This window comes from Leptodactylus fuscus, chromosome 6 (assembly GCF_031893055.1).
Source record: "Leptodactylus fuscus isolate aLepFus1 chromosome 6, aLepFus1.hap2, whole genome shotgun sequence".
Taxonomy (NCBI): Eukaryota; Metazoa; Chordata; class Amphibia; order Anura; family Leptodactylidae; genus Leptodactylus; species Leptodactylus fuscus.
Window position 1 is genome coordinate 36,051,118 of NC_134270.1, and position 15,065 is coordinate 36,066,182.

The 15,065-nt window shown below is 43.0% G+C and overlaps 1 protein-coding gene across 2 annotated transcripts in view; it reads right to left on the reverse strand.

Annotated features, from left to right (window-relative positions):
* DSCAML1 (DS cell adhesion molecule like 1) overlaps positions 1-15,065 on the reverse strand; it is a 193,479-nt gene that overhangs the window by 39,499 nt on the left and 138,915 nt on the right. For both annotated transcript variants that reach the window (XM_075279726.1, XM_075279725.1), the window contains exons 4-7: positions 9,757-9,903; positions 9,383-9,661; positions 7,725-8,000; positions 6,474-6,770 (exon numbers count right to left, since the gene is read on the reverse strand). In XM_075279726.1, the coding sequence (XP_075135827.1) occupies positions 6,474-6,770; positions 7,725-8,000; positions 9,383-9,661; positions 9,757-9,903 (999 nt within the window). The remainder of the gene's footprint in view (positions 1-6,473; positions 6,771-7,724; positions 8,001-9,382; positions 9,662-9,756; positions 9,904-15,065) is intronic.

Below are 15,065 nucleotides of genomic sequence, written 5' to 3' on the forward strand. Positions count from 1 at the left end.
AGTCAATGGAGTTTTAGAAATGTTATGGTTAGCCTTCAAGAAGAACGGACAATCTGGCTACTCCAACATACAGTATATCACATTGGGGCACTTATCTAAGGGGTTGTCCTTAGGTTAGAAAAAACAGGACTGTTTTTCTAGAAAAAGCACCACATTTGCCCACGGACTGTGTCTTGCATTGCAACTCAGTCCCATTCACTTCAAAAGGGACAAGCTGCAATACCGGACACAGCCTATGGACACATTATAAAGGAATAAAGGGGGACTCTATTATTTAGGGGCATTAGAGAACATTCTATGGGAGAATAATGAGACAATGTACTGTATAGCGGTACAATATATGGGAGTATTGTACTGCATAGAGACATAAGGGGTAATTATTTGGGAAGGGAAAATTCTGTGAGGGCTTTGTATCGTATGGGGGCATTAGAGGGCTATTGTACTGTATGGGGGCATAATGGGCCATTATATGTGGGATAAGCTGCAAACTTCACCCACGGATATCGATCTTAGCCATGCAAAGGTTGAAAGTTACAGATGACCTACTGCATTTCAGCAGATCGCCTTGGGAAAAACTATGCAATGGGGCTACTGAAGCTGCATCACCTAAGAGTCCACACGGACCTGGAGCTGGCCCTGCTGCAGAATGAGTAGAAAAAGAGTTTTGCAGCAATCTTCCCAACTGCTCTATATACATGCACACTTGACACAACTGAGTAATGCATGTGTACTGAATAGTAGAGGGGAGACTATCTCTTGCGAACAAAAGGATGGAGCTGTTGCCCAATTCTTATCTACTCTAATATCTGTCAACAGGGGAGAATCCCACACACATTATAAGATAGTTGGCCTACATTCATTTTGAACCAAGTGGATGTTAATAGGCGTTACTCAACTGATTCTGGCATGGTTAGTTTCTCTTCTCTAGCCCCCACCGTTTCTGAGCAACCAATGCTGTCAGTTTTGGTGCCTAATATGCTTTTTAGGTCCTGTATTGTCGGGAGGGCGATGTCAGGCAGGAGCAGACAAGGGATATGACTCTGAGCTCTGACACTGGCTGCCTCTGATTGGAGCTCTGACACACGCCCCCTGCCTGACACCGCCCACCTGACATTACAGAGATTAAATAGAACATCAGGTACCACAACTAACTGTGCTTGTTGCTCAGGAAAGATGGGGGCTAGAGAGAATATTCCAACTGTGCTGGAATCAGTGGAGCGGCGCCTATTAGCAGATGGTTAAAACTAGAATTGGTGCAGGTGGTGAGCAACTTATTTCTGGGGGTCCAACCACTGGGACCCACATTAATCATGAGAATGGGTCCCATGTCATCTGCTTGAATGGAGCAATGGTTGTACCTCATGCATTCTCTACAAGACTGATGGAGTACAGCACTTGGCTATTTCTGTTAGTCCCATTGACCTTGAATGGAGCACAAATTCCCATACATTGGACATAGAGCCTTATTTTCATGATCTCGGTAGTCAGCCCCCAGACCTGACATGCCCCCAGACTCTGATCACCTGCACGGTGACTACGGGAAAACTGCTCTAAATTGACTAGGTCCATCTGTAAATCTGTTAAAATCTTAGTCAATGTACAGACTGTAGCCATGAAAATAACAGAATGGTAAGGGACATTTCTTTTTGGTGACAATATATCCCCTGTCTCACAACGACTAAAATACATCCGAAGAAACAGCAACCTTGCTATTTTGGCATATTCTGTTACGTGCCCATGGCAGGTTGGAAGCCATAAGTCTCAATAATGTAAGATACGCAAGTCAGACCTTTGAAGGAACGACCAGCAAAGGTTTATGGGTAGCACTGATAAATTATTTTAACACCAATGTAAAGTATTGCTCTTTATCTATTGACTTTTGGGACCACCTAATAGTCGCAGTGTGCACGGAGCTGGCAGGAGTCGTCCGCCCATCCAAGACAGGAGACTGCGACGGATATTTATCAAAAGCTGGCGCCATTTCAAAGCATCTGCACATTTGCACAACAAACGGCCAATGAAGCTGATTTTTGTCAAAATATGCAGCTTTCTGCCTGCAAAAACTGTGGGATTTATAGTCTTCATGTTTTTGTTAATTCAGTGTTTCTCTGCTTGGGAGGAGTAGATCTGCCAAAAACTGGTCAGTGTACCTGAGGCGTGCAGAATGCTATACAGATTTTAACATAATCTCCTCCGGTAAAGGATAGCAATAAAATTATTACCCGTAAAAATACAGATCCGCTATAAATGGAGCAAAGCAGATCTGAATTCATGCATGCACGTATCTACTCCACAGCATGGGTCCCCATACAATATTTCATTAACACTATGGCAACCAGATACCTGCGTCTTAAAGGGAAATGGCTTCTTAATTAGTAGAGGTCACCGAGCAAGGGCTTTAAAATGGCTTGTGCACCCAGGCGGAAATAGGACTCAGGCCAATCTGGGGTTAACCCATTCCTCGTCTTGAGTAATAGAAATGCTGAGGAACTGATTTGCAAGATATCAATTTGTAGGTCAATTATGTGCAAGCATTGCCTGGCACGGGAGAATGCTGATGTGAGCGCTGTGGGCAGACGCTTGGTAAACAATAGGATATTTATGATTGGAAGTGCGCTTCAGATTTATGTACACTAATGAAAATGTGATGTGAATGACCAGCGCCATGAATCACTTCGCCATCTGATTACAGGCTGCGGATTTGCTAATATCAGTCTTTGCAGTCATTACTTCGGTCAGGTCGCCCACTAAAGATAAGAATGGTACTTGTATTTCTCAAGGTAATGATCAGCCGAAAAACAAAACACTAAAGAGTTGCCAGGATTTATTTTTAAAGGCCATATAAATGGAATTTTGCCAATCCAAGATTTTTTTGTCCGGCCCCTAATAGATAATAATATAAGAGTACTCACCTTACCAGTTCCCTGGCACCAACTCTTCCCTAGTCCCCTGACAATTTCTATTCTTTCTGCTCAAGACATGACATGTTGACACAGCGGTAGCCTCAGGGGCATCGACACGTCACTGTTACGACCTGGAATTGTCTTTGGTGGTCACATATGTTAACATGTCAGATACTACTGCAACTACGCCCTACTCTAACCAAGAGATGAAGATTCTGACCCTGCCTTCCTTCTATTAGGGTATATTCACAGAGTTTTTTGCAGGCAGATTTTGACACAGAATCCGCCTCAAAATCCACCTGCAAATGGGGCCTCACGGTGGCTAAGTGGTTAGCACTGCAGCCTTGCTGTGCTGGAGTTCTGGTGTTCAAATCCCACCATGGGCAAAAAAAAAACATCTGCAAGGAGTTTGTATGTTCTCCCCATGTTTGCATGGATTTCCATCCCATATTCCAAAAAAGACATAGATAGAGAAAAAATGTGCATTGCGAGCTCTATGTGGGGATCACAATCTACATTAAAAAAAAAAAAAAAAAAATCCACCTGCAAAAAGGCCTCCCATTGACTTCAATGGGATTCCATTGCTTTTTTTTTCCTGCTAGCGAAAAAGAAGCAACATGCCCTACCTTGCCACGGCTCGAAACTCACTCCTGATTAGGCCCATTCATTCGAGTCTAATCAGGAGCGGAGTTCAGCGACGGGACGCAGAGAATTCACATGGCGGAAAAGGTTTCCACCGTGCAAACAGACCCTACAATCTCAATTCCTTAATGGAATATATGAAAAAAGGTTTTCTATTTTTGTTGCAGATTTTGTTGCGTTTTTTTTGAGCCAAAGTCAAAAATGACTACAAATAGGAATGAGAAATATATAGGAAGTTCTTATGTCTCAAAAAAACGCAGTAAAATCTCCAACAAAAAATACAGTTTTACTGCAATGTCTGGCCACAGCCTTTTCCCAATGACGACAAATGTTATATTCATGGAGATCCTACAATCGCTCGTACAGGGGAGTCTGTCCGTCCTTGCCTGCGGTGAGGAGAAGTTTGCACAGAACATATTTGCTGTTTTTCCATATAACTATGTGGCAGAATAGAGTCGTAAATATGCTCTTCAATATGTTGAGCACGAGTACTATCTGGTAAGAAAGACTCCCCCACATGATTATATGGGGTCCAAAAACCTTTGCGGATGGCTTTGTAATGTTATAGTTGTGATAATGGCCGCCAGATAGGCAGATTTTACCTCTAATTATCTGGAGCTTTTATTTTACATATTCTATGCACCAGACCACTATTTAATTCATTTACGTATGAAATATGAAGAGATATTTTAATCCGCCATGCTCACAGGCAGAACAGCAGCGCCATCACTCACTCAACTCCCAGGAAATGCACGCAGCCTCGGTCTTCTACACTCAGCCCTTTAAAAAGTGATAAAATCTAAGCGGATAATTGCTCGGAGATCAGACGCTCCAATTTATAGCAATGATTCCAAGTGGGAAGTTGTATATCTCTAGTACACAAAGCCATAGTAACAACACAAGACTGCAACACTGTCTATCAGGAGCCCTACTAAAACTAAAGCTGCCCATACACATTAGACTAAGGCCGGCCAGGTCTGACGATTTTGTCAGGGCTGGTGGATTAACTGTAATGTGTATAAAGTCGGGTTCACACCGAAGCGCCCTCCTCGACCTGCCGCGGATTCCGACAGTTGTGGCATTCCGCTCCAGATTAGGCCCAAATGAATGGACCTAGTCTGCAGGGAGTGTTGCGAGGCAAAAGTCCACGGCTGAATCAGCTGTGGAATCTGCCTGAAGAAAGGGCATGTCGGGGGAAAAAAAAGGAAATAACCAGCTCCCATTGAATTCAATAGGAGGCAGTTTTTTGGTCAGGATATTAACACGGATTCCGCGTCAAAATCCTGACCTAAAAACTCAGTGTAAACCCAGCCTAAGAGTACCCTGACTCGTACCCATTTGGAAAGAAGGATCATACATGTTGAATTATATATGCCCAATCCTTTTGTTCTCAGGAGTGACAAGCCACAGTCAGAGGTGCTCCCCTCATACTTCATACCCTCTCCCCATTCTGAACAAGCCAAACTTCCATGTTTATGGGGGACTGGAATATCGGATAGGGCAACCTTGGGATAATGTATGAATTAGAATGACCCTTCTAATTTCCAAGCAGGCACAAGAAGCTAACTGCACTTATTGCTCAGGAATGGTGGGGACTAGAGAAAAAATTCCAACTGCGCCAGACTCTTTGCAAAGAACTGGAATTGGTAGAGGTGGTGAAAATTCCTCTTTTGAATTTCATTTCATCATGGCTCAATCTTCTTTCTCTCAATGTCCTGGTAAGGGCAATTCAGCCATATTCGGTCTGAGAAATATAGTTCAACTGAACGGAATCATGTGATATTCACAATATCATATGAGTATTGGACAGTACAAATGTGATAGTATATGGGAACTCACAGCTTTATACATCACTATGATATTATGAGTTCAGTTTACATAAGCCATGGTCGATCCAGAAGATTTGACCATAATGTGTACTATGTCTTTTGGACCAAATATGGCCATCTAAGATTGAATACAGTAAATAGTGGTGTTTTCCTTCAATATGGCTCACAGTATTTAGTTCTCAGTTTAGGGTGTTGGGCGATATGAGGGTTGGGTGTCTTACAACAAACAGTTTTGATGAAAATGAAGAAAGGTGAAACAAGGCTTTAGGACGGACAAAAAACAGCTGAAAGGTTCATGCACACAGCCATATAACAGCCTGTAATAGGGCTCTCATAGAGCAACATGCGGTCTGTACTATAGCTCAAAGATTTCAGGAACATAGCTATAGGGGGAGCAGAGGTAGTAATTGCCACCGGGCCCTGGATCCTAAGGGGGCCCAATGGTCTCTCTAGTCTAGAACATAAGATACCAGCATTATATATAGCCAATGATAAGTGGGGGCCCCTTTACACATTTTGCATTGAGGCCTAGAAGCTTCAGTTTACTCCTCTGTATGATTTCATACATCCACATATTCCATCGGATATCCTATATACATTGGTAGTCTCCCCTAGAAGAATTGCTTCTTGGGAAGACAATTTAGATAAGTATGGCGCCCATTAGAGCCCATATGGCTGCACGTAGCATCTGTGCAACTCAATATACCGCCATCCCAGTTTCTGCTGTGTGCATAAACCCTAAGGGTGCATGCACACTACGTAACGCCGGGCGTGTATGAGAGCCGTACACGCCGGCGTTACAGCAGGGCTGCCGAACACTTCCCTTTCACTTCAATGGGAGCGCTCGTAAACGCCGCTGTTACGAGCGCTCCCATTGAAGTGAATGGGAAGTGTTCGGCAGTCTGCTGTAATGCCGGCGTGTACGGCTCTCATACACGCCCGGCGTTACTCAGTGTGCATGCACCCTAAGAAGAAGGGTTGATGGTATGTTAGAAGAAAAGTAGAGATATAAAGAAGTGAGAAGACAGAGGGTGCCCAGGTAACATGCCCAAGGAGGCTTCATAGACCCTATGCTGATATGTAGAAGTAGGACAGGCACCTCTTACGTTTATTCGAGCTTGGTATTCTGCAGTCCCCACAGAGTTGCGCGCCGAACATCTGTACACACCCCCATCCAAAATCTGTGGACTGCTCACGTTCATGTAACTTATGGTGCTGCCATCTGAAGCGGTGTATTGATTGGAGCGGTGGCCTGAATCGCGTTGGATGGGTTCATCATCCAGGGTCCAACTTATAGTAGGAGGAGGGGCTCCTTTGGCGGAGCACATAAGGGAAAATGGTTCCCCTGGGTTCATTACTTTTTCACTGAAAGAAGAAATTATACGGGGAGTCCCATCTGTGAGGACAAGAGCATGAGATTAGTATTCTGTATCTCTCCCATGTTCAGTGTCATACAAACAATCATCGATATATGTCATTAAGATATTGACATGTAATCAGCACTTTCTGATGGATTATATAGAGACTGTGCCGCTATATGGGATCAGACTGTGACTGGCATGGTACCGGGGGCACAAACATTACCCTTAAGGTCATGGGCCCGCATAAAAGTGTTAAGCCTGTGACCGATCTTTCATATGGTCACATAACTTCTCTATATCCTAAACCATACATTTTTATATCATGATGGCAGAATAAACCTTGAAAGGGGAATTCCAGTCTCGCACGATAGTTACCCCTATCCCATTGTTTGGATCCCCACTGATCATGAGAACAGGGGTCCCATTTCCCCATATAAATATAACAGCAGATCAAGCATGTACAGTGCTCAACTATCTCCAATAGTCCCAAAGAGAAATAATGGAGTGTTAGCGTTCATGATCAGCCAGGGCAGTCCCATAGAGAATGAATAGAGTGGTAGCGCACATGCTCCACTCGGCAGTTGGACTCCCACCCTTAAGGAAGCAAAGGAAGTAACCCCTTTAATGGGACAATCCACATAAAAGCAAACTGTACCATACTTTCCAGTTCTAACTAGATTATGTCTTTGGTGGTGTCCTATCTCTACCTTCAATGATGATATAGGTGGAAAGGAGGACCAGACATATTGCATTTCAATATGTCTGATTCTTTGTTCCCACACGAGGTACACCAACACCAGAGGTGTCCGGAAACATGTGGATGGTGGCTGAGCATGCATGTGGATGGTGGGTCAGGATCTACTGAAGTTACATGGCCACCATGAACAACCTGCCATTTGAATGATGTCTTAGATAAATGATCAACCGGTAAAATTCAGCAATTGCGAGACAATGCATAATTGTATTTTTTAGTTGCTGGTCACACTTACCTTCTAGCACCACAATTGCAAAGTCTTGGACAGTTTGAGTTTTACGGCTCCCAAAACATTGGTAGGCTCCAGAATGTATTTTTTGGGCACTGCTTATGACAAGGGTTTCATTATCCGTTCCTCGTATAGAAATGAATTCATCGGCTTCGATGGGCTCTGTGTTGCGATACCATCTCACAGTGTAACCCGGTGATCCACTAATGGAACAGGATAGGATAACTGTACTGCCAATCCCGGTTTTCAGTTTCTTGGGTGTCAAAGTTACACGCAGCTTTTCTGTGACACGAGAGGAGAAAGGGAGATGCAAAAATAAGTATTGACTATGTAAGATATGTAAGGAAAACCAGACAATTATTTTTGAAGGGGGAACTGCATTGGACAACCCCTTGACAATAAGCATTGGCAATCTATGAGAAATTCAGAATTACATAACGTCCATTCAAATGAATGAGTTATGCTTGTAGTCCAGGACAGGACAGGTCCTCCAAAGTGAGAGACACTCTTTATAACTACTGACCCTGATCAAGAGATGAGGACGGCAGAGGGTCATCCACTGGACAACCCCTTCAAACAACTTACTAAGCTAAAATATAACATATAATCTGCAGTTGATCGAATTTTCACTGTAAGAACAAAAAATTAAAGTCTGCAAAATGAAGGACTGTGAACATATTTTAAAAATCCTCTTATGTTTTCTGTTCCAGAACCTCCTATTGCCACTTCCACTATTTAGCTTTCTGCGTCGCGTCTCCACATAACAGTTCCCTTTAACCTGAACTGCGATTTTATCTTGAAGCGTACCCCCAGCCCACCATAGCACAGTATCTGCCAGGCGCTGGGTAAATGCCACTGAACAATATCACACTTGTCGTCCTCCTCCTTGCTTTCTTGTCATGAGTGTTCACACACATTGACACAATGATGTGCCCTACGGTAACGCAGCAAAACTTGCTGTTACTTGGTGGGATGTGTAGTCTGTCACTTTGACAGGTGGCGTCATGTGCTATATCCAACCTATTTGATAACTTGGCTAATTGGTAAAAAATATTTAGCAGATACTAGTTTTCCTAAAATGTGAACCTATCACATTGATAATTTATTCCGATCTGCAGGCAGCATGTTATAGAGCAGGAGGAGCGGAGCAGATTCATATATGACTCAGTATAACTTGTGTTTCATTCATCTAAATCTCTGGTCATTCTGGGCTTAGGAGTCCAGTGGGCGGTCCCAATCACAGGAAATGATTATAACCATTGAGTCGGACCGTCCACTGGACACCAGAGATTAGGTCCACGATATACTGAATATTTTCTCACATATATCAATCTGCTCAGCTTCTCCTGCTCTATTACATGCTCCCTTCAGTATAACAGGTTCCCTATTAGAGATGAGCGAGTAGTATACGATCGAATACCTCGCTCCCATAGGAATGCATGTAAGCGGCCGAACACCAAGGGGTTAAGCATAGTGAATATTCATTGCACTTAACCTCTTAGTGTTCGGCCGCTTACACGCATTCCTATGGGAGCGAGGTATTCGATCGAATACTACTCGCTCATCTCTATTCCCTATAAATGAAGAAGAAACTGACACCACTAGGCCATGCACAGATATCTCAGTGAAGTATACAATATATCCAGGGTGTAATATTGTCTTACCTATGACGGTCAACATGCCAGTGACTTCGGCAGAACCAAAGCTATTGGTGATTTCACAGATGTAGGTCCCGCTGTCTTCTAGGCGTAGGTCCGTCATACTCAAACCAGTGTTACGTTTACTCCAACGACTGTCAGAGGGAACAGGGCGGCCATCTTTAATCCATCGGGAGGCTAGGTTTGGGTATCCTGAGGCAATGCATGGTAACTCCACTTTATCCCCCACAAATACCTCATGGGATTGGAACCCATCTAGGAGAATGGGGACGGACTCTGCAGGCTCTATGGAGCAAATATACAAGAGGCCTCATTGTAACGTGAACATTATTGGGTACACATGGAGACATTTTTGTGATATCTGTCAATAGAAGACCAACCTGACACTATGAGGCGGGCGCCATTGCTTTGCCGCGTCTCTCCACTATATCGATGTCTGGTAATGCAACGATACGTAGATAGGGCATCTTCCTTTTGTACATCCAAGATGTAAAGTGCACCCGATGGCGAGGTGACAAATCTCCCCTCTAAAATGAATAACATTGCTAACATTAGTGATATAAATATACAAGATGGCGCCATTATAACAACCTATACAGTATATATGGAGGCATATACCTCCTGACTTCAGCGCCGGATGGATTCAGGAACTGCATGTGCTCTATTTGTACAGAGATATTTCTGACATTCTGTAAAATCCATTCATGTATGGTAAATTAAAGCGCAGGGTGAGGGGGAGGATATAAGGACATTCAGAAAGAAACAGGATTCGGTTGCTGCTCATTAGTCAATTTGTCGTTCATTTCCACCTTCAGCCAATGTCAACACTGCAAGTGCCAAAGCTGTCACCTACACAGCTTCCTGTCACATAGTCACCCGGTGCCACTCTTATAATAGCACAGTCTGGCTGCCTCTACATCCAGCACATGGCCCTTATGTACAGCATGCAGCGTTATGTAATGCACCCAGCTCAATCTGCCAGACTCTATATATAGAGCACATTGCCTGACTGCTACTTATGGTTTGGGGTATATATCTATATACAGTATGCGCTGCAATTGCCGTTGACATGTGAGCTTCTATTACAGTCCATATACACATTACTCTTATTCATTGCATTATATTTATACAGTTACTTAAACATCTGTTGGTCCCACTCAAGAGCCACCTCCATGACCCGCAAGGCGTTCAATCACTGGCTTTTTACTGCTTCTGAAGGAGTCGGAGTTAGAGCAGGACTGAGTTAAAGGGGTATTCCCACGTCGCATACTCACCAGTCTTCACTGTTGTAAATTCTTCTTTCTTCCTGGTTTCTTGCATCATTTGGTGGGCGGGGTTTCACATGCAACCTGTCGTTTAGCTCCACCCCCAAATTTGTGTGTAGCTCCGCCCACCCATATTGGACTATGAAGTACAGGCAGGAGCAACTCCATTCTGTGTTACATACAGAGACTGCCTGTCTCTGCCATAATGAACACAATTGAATTAGCTAGCCTGATAACTGGGAGAACAGAAGACGTTCAGAAATGAAAGCAGCTACTCTCCTCTATCTGAATGCAGGACCTAGGTCATGTGGTGTAGACACAGGAATAGCTAGAAACACAGGCTCGCTCCCGTGCACTTAGCCCCTCCTCCCTCCCCCCTGAGAGCAGGCAGATTCACTTGACTCATGAGCAGCTAAGTCAGGGCTGTGGCCACAATGAATTGAATAAAGTAAGATAGTGGACAAACAAAGAAGTTTTGCTGAAGCAATGTATTTAGGAAATTTCTTAAATCCACATTAACAAGCAGTATAGATAGGATCCTTGTGATGGGACAACCCCTTTAAAACAGAGGAGTTAAAGTTGCTGATGTGACCTACAAGTTGATTTAGGCCGTCCTTATATTACATGGATGGTCTTTTATAAGAACGGATTCATGTAATTCTACATTTCTTCTGCAAACGGACTTGTAGGGAAAGTATCTGGTTGGCTGCAGCTTATTTCAGCAAAATCACCTGCTGATGGTATCAGAAGTGGGATTCAAGGTGTGCCTCTAACCATTACAGCGCCTGCATGTTGTAAGGGGTTGATTTTGGCGGAGACAACCCCTTTAAAAGTGTATGACTAGCTCTGAACATGACTTTACCATACTATACTTGGAATGATTGCTAATCTGTAAGTATGTAGCTTTACTTACAACCATCATTATACTTCAGAGCTGCACTCACTATTCTGCTTTCTGTAATTTGAACACTTAGCACGCTTTTTGTAGGATTACTAGAATCATCCTGGATTGTTTGGGAGAGTCCATTGCTTTCTAAAGAGTCCATTGATAAAATAAGGGCTGTGGACTGTAAAAAGAGGGTATTATTATGCCAAAAGAAAATTTTGCCTTACACTACATGTATTTTTGCACCGTATAAGGGCACTTGTGACCAAAGTGTGGAAAGTGAGAGATTTTTTTTATTATAGTACAAAGCCTGGTGACAAGACTACATCTTATAATGGGGCAACATGGTGGCTCAGTGGTTAGCACTGTAGCCTTGCAGCGCTGGGGTCCTCGGTTTGAAACCCACCAGGAACAACATCTACAAGGAGTTTGTATGTTCTTCCCGTGTTTGTGTAGATTTCCTCCCATTCTACAAAGACATACTGATAAGATAAAAAAAGACTACATCTTATAATCTCCAGTGCAAGATATGTGGGGATATTGAGCCAGCAAGATAAATTGGGAGATTTGAGCTCTGAAGCTTATACAAAAGTGAATGCAGCTCTGGTTTATTATACAGGATGTAACTCAGGATAAGTAATGCACTATATTTATGGAGCTATTCCATATGTAAACTATACAATGACTCTGCAGTATTTCAGTATTATGCATACAAATAACTGACTTCAAGAAGACACCATTAATACTCCATTAATATGTACTGTATATGTGCATTTACTTCTAACCATGTGGGAGGATGAATGCTGCCAAACATCTGTGGCATGGCTTACATTGTAATAGAAACTGACCAAGAAAAATCAAAGCTGTCCAATCTATTTCTCTGCCTGGAGCAGAAGCAAAAGTGCGTGTGACAACCTAATATTAGACACCAGATTGCAGAGATTGGTTTGGAGCAATTAGTTACAGAAATGAAACAGTTAAAATCTAAAGAAAATTCTCATATGGTAGAATACCTAGTGGGAAACCAACAACACAGGTGGAAGATGGAGATCTCAAGGGTAGGGTCTCCAAGGACCCCTTCTCAGCTCTTTTAAACCTATGTATCTGCAGGACTGGGTTAGTATTCTAGATTCTGGTTGCAGCATCCGAGAGTGCTACTGCTTTAAAGAAGATCTTTCATGGGTTTGGGCACATGCGGTGTTATATACCGCTGAAAAGCTTTCCCAATCTGTGCCCTGGGTGAAGAGCTATCAGTCCCGGTACTGTAGCTCTTTACAGTCAGAAGGGCGTTTCTGACACTTTGTCAGGAACGTCCTACTGCCAGCAGCGCCTATAGCGCTGTACAGTGTGAGCGGGGAGGAATTATCAGGAGAGCGGGGACGAGTATTATCAGGAGGGGAGGGGGCGTTCCTCCCCGCTCTCACAGTACAGCGCTATAGGTGCTGCTGTGCAGAAGGACGTTCCTGACAGACTGTCAGAAACGCCCTTCTGACTGTGAAGAGCTACAGTACCGGGACCGATAGCTCTTCACCCGGGGCACAGATCGGGAAAGCCAACAGTGTGCTGAATTCAGCGCACTGTCGGATTTCCAGCGGTATATAACACCGCATGTGCCCAAATCCATGAAAGGTCCTCTTTAAGTGTTTGTCTTTTGTGCCTCTGGGTTGTATTCTATGTTATATGTCATTGTTAACTTTTTTGTTGTTTTCCTCCCAGTGTTTCAAACCTTACCCTTGGTTGAGCCCTGGCGAATCACAGGCCACTGGGTGGGGTTGTAGGAGACCTAGGTCTCCAGGGTGTCCGTTGAGCCTCAGTCTGGAGTCTTGTGCCAGTCAGTTCAGTAGTAGCAGTGATTCTATGCAGTCTATGCTGGGCTGTACAGAGGGGACACCAGCACTGGACCTCAACGGCATATACAAATGATAAGTTCCTGTCTAGTATGTATTGTAAAGCCTTCCATACAGTCCTTCAGGCTGATCTTATAATGATAATCATTTTTTTATTTTATGGTTGTGACAGGCAGAAAACTTGTGGAGAAAAGAGATTAATGAGGAGCACTGATGAGAGGTCAACTATGTCTCACGCTGTCATTTGGATTTTTGTAGTGAGATGGGAATGGAGCACGTGAAGATTAAAGAGACTGTATACACTATATATAGTCACATGTTATTCATCATCACTCTGCCTCTTACATTTCCAAACTATATTACCCCATGTTATTGTCTTTATTGTAAATTCCATGATCCAATGGAGACTTGACTCATGCACATACATGAGAGAACCCTTAAACCATATGGTTAACCCCCATCTATGGTGTGGAAAATGGTCTTGGAAAACAACATCAAAGAATATCCGTAAAGTTAAGGTGGCCATACACATGACACTACGGTCTGTCGAACCTGCTGATTTCATATATATATATATATATATATATATATATATATATATATATATATATATATATATATATATATATATATAATGAGGTTCACCTGAACGACTGAGAGCTGGACCGCTAAAACAGAAGTTACCCTCGGAGCCCAGCAGACTCCATTGACTATAATGGGGTCTGTTGTTTTTAAACTGAAAGCAGAGGAAGAAATCCTCCAACTAAGATTCTGGCACAGATGTGAACGTAGCCCGATATGTACTATTGTAAAGTTCTGCTAATGTAATATTTGGCTGACATTCATTTGGTGATTTGGCTTATGATGGGGAATAAAAGGATCAGGTATGTTAGATCTCAAAAAGCCCCATTCTTTGTTTTTAAAGGAACTACACTGCTGCCAGATGTCCGACCCAGACACAGAACTAAAGGTCTAATGGGTGTTGCAATAAACAAACTAGACCTCGTAGTTATACATCAAATGTGATAAAAATGACAAAAAAAGTCAAAATGAAGCACAGATAATTCATGCAAAAAATATAAAACAAATACCAGTATAGGATAACCTTATAATATAGGATCTGACAACCATATGATACAAAGCCCAACATGAACATGCAACTTTTCTACAAAAAGATCAGAGTGTATACAGTGAACCCTCTCCGAGATGACCATTCAAAATTGCATGAAAAAGTGGTCTTCAGACAGGTGGGCTTCTCAAAGAAGATAGCTAGTATGGAAAGCTGAAAATCCGACACAGAAAAATTGGCCTGGGTAAGGAGGTGCAGACTAAGGTCTACAGCTGCATGGAGTTTGTATGTTCTCCCCTTGTTTGCATGGGTTTCCTCCCGCATGCCAAAAAATATATTGCTAGGTAAATTGGCTATTAGTATGAATAACTGTCCCTTGTGGGTGTTGGGGATGAGCGCCTGTATGGCAGCCACTAACTCCCCTACTCCACAACACGCACTGCACTTTAAAGGGGTTGTCCCATCTCAAGGATCCTATCTATACTGCTAGCTGATGTGGATTTAAGACTTTTCCTAAATACATTGCTTCAGCAAAACTGCTTTGTTTGGCCGCTATCTGAGATTCTTCACTTCATTGTTTACACTTTGTTTCCATAACCACAGACCTGGGGATGATCTTATC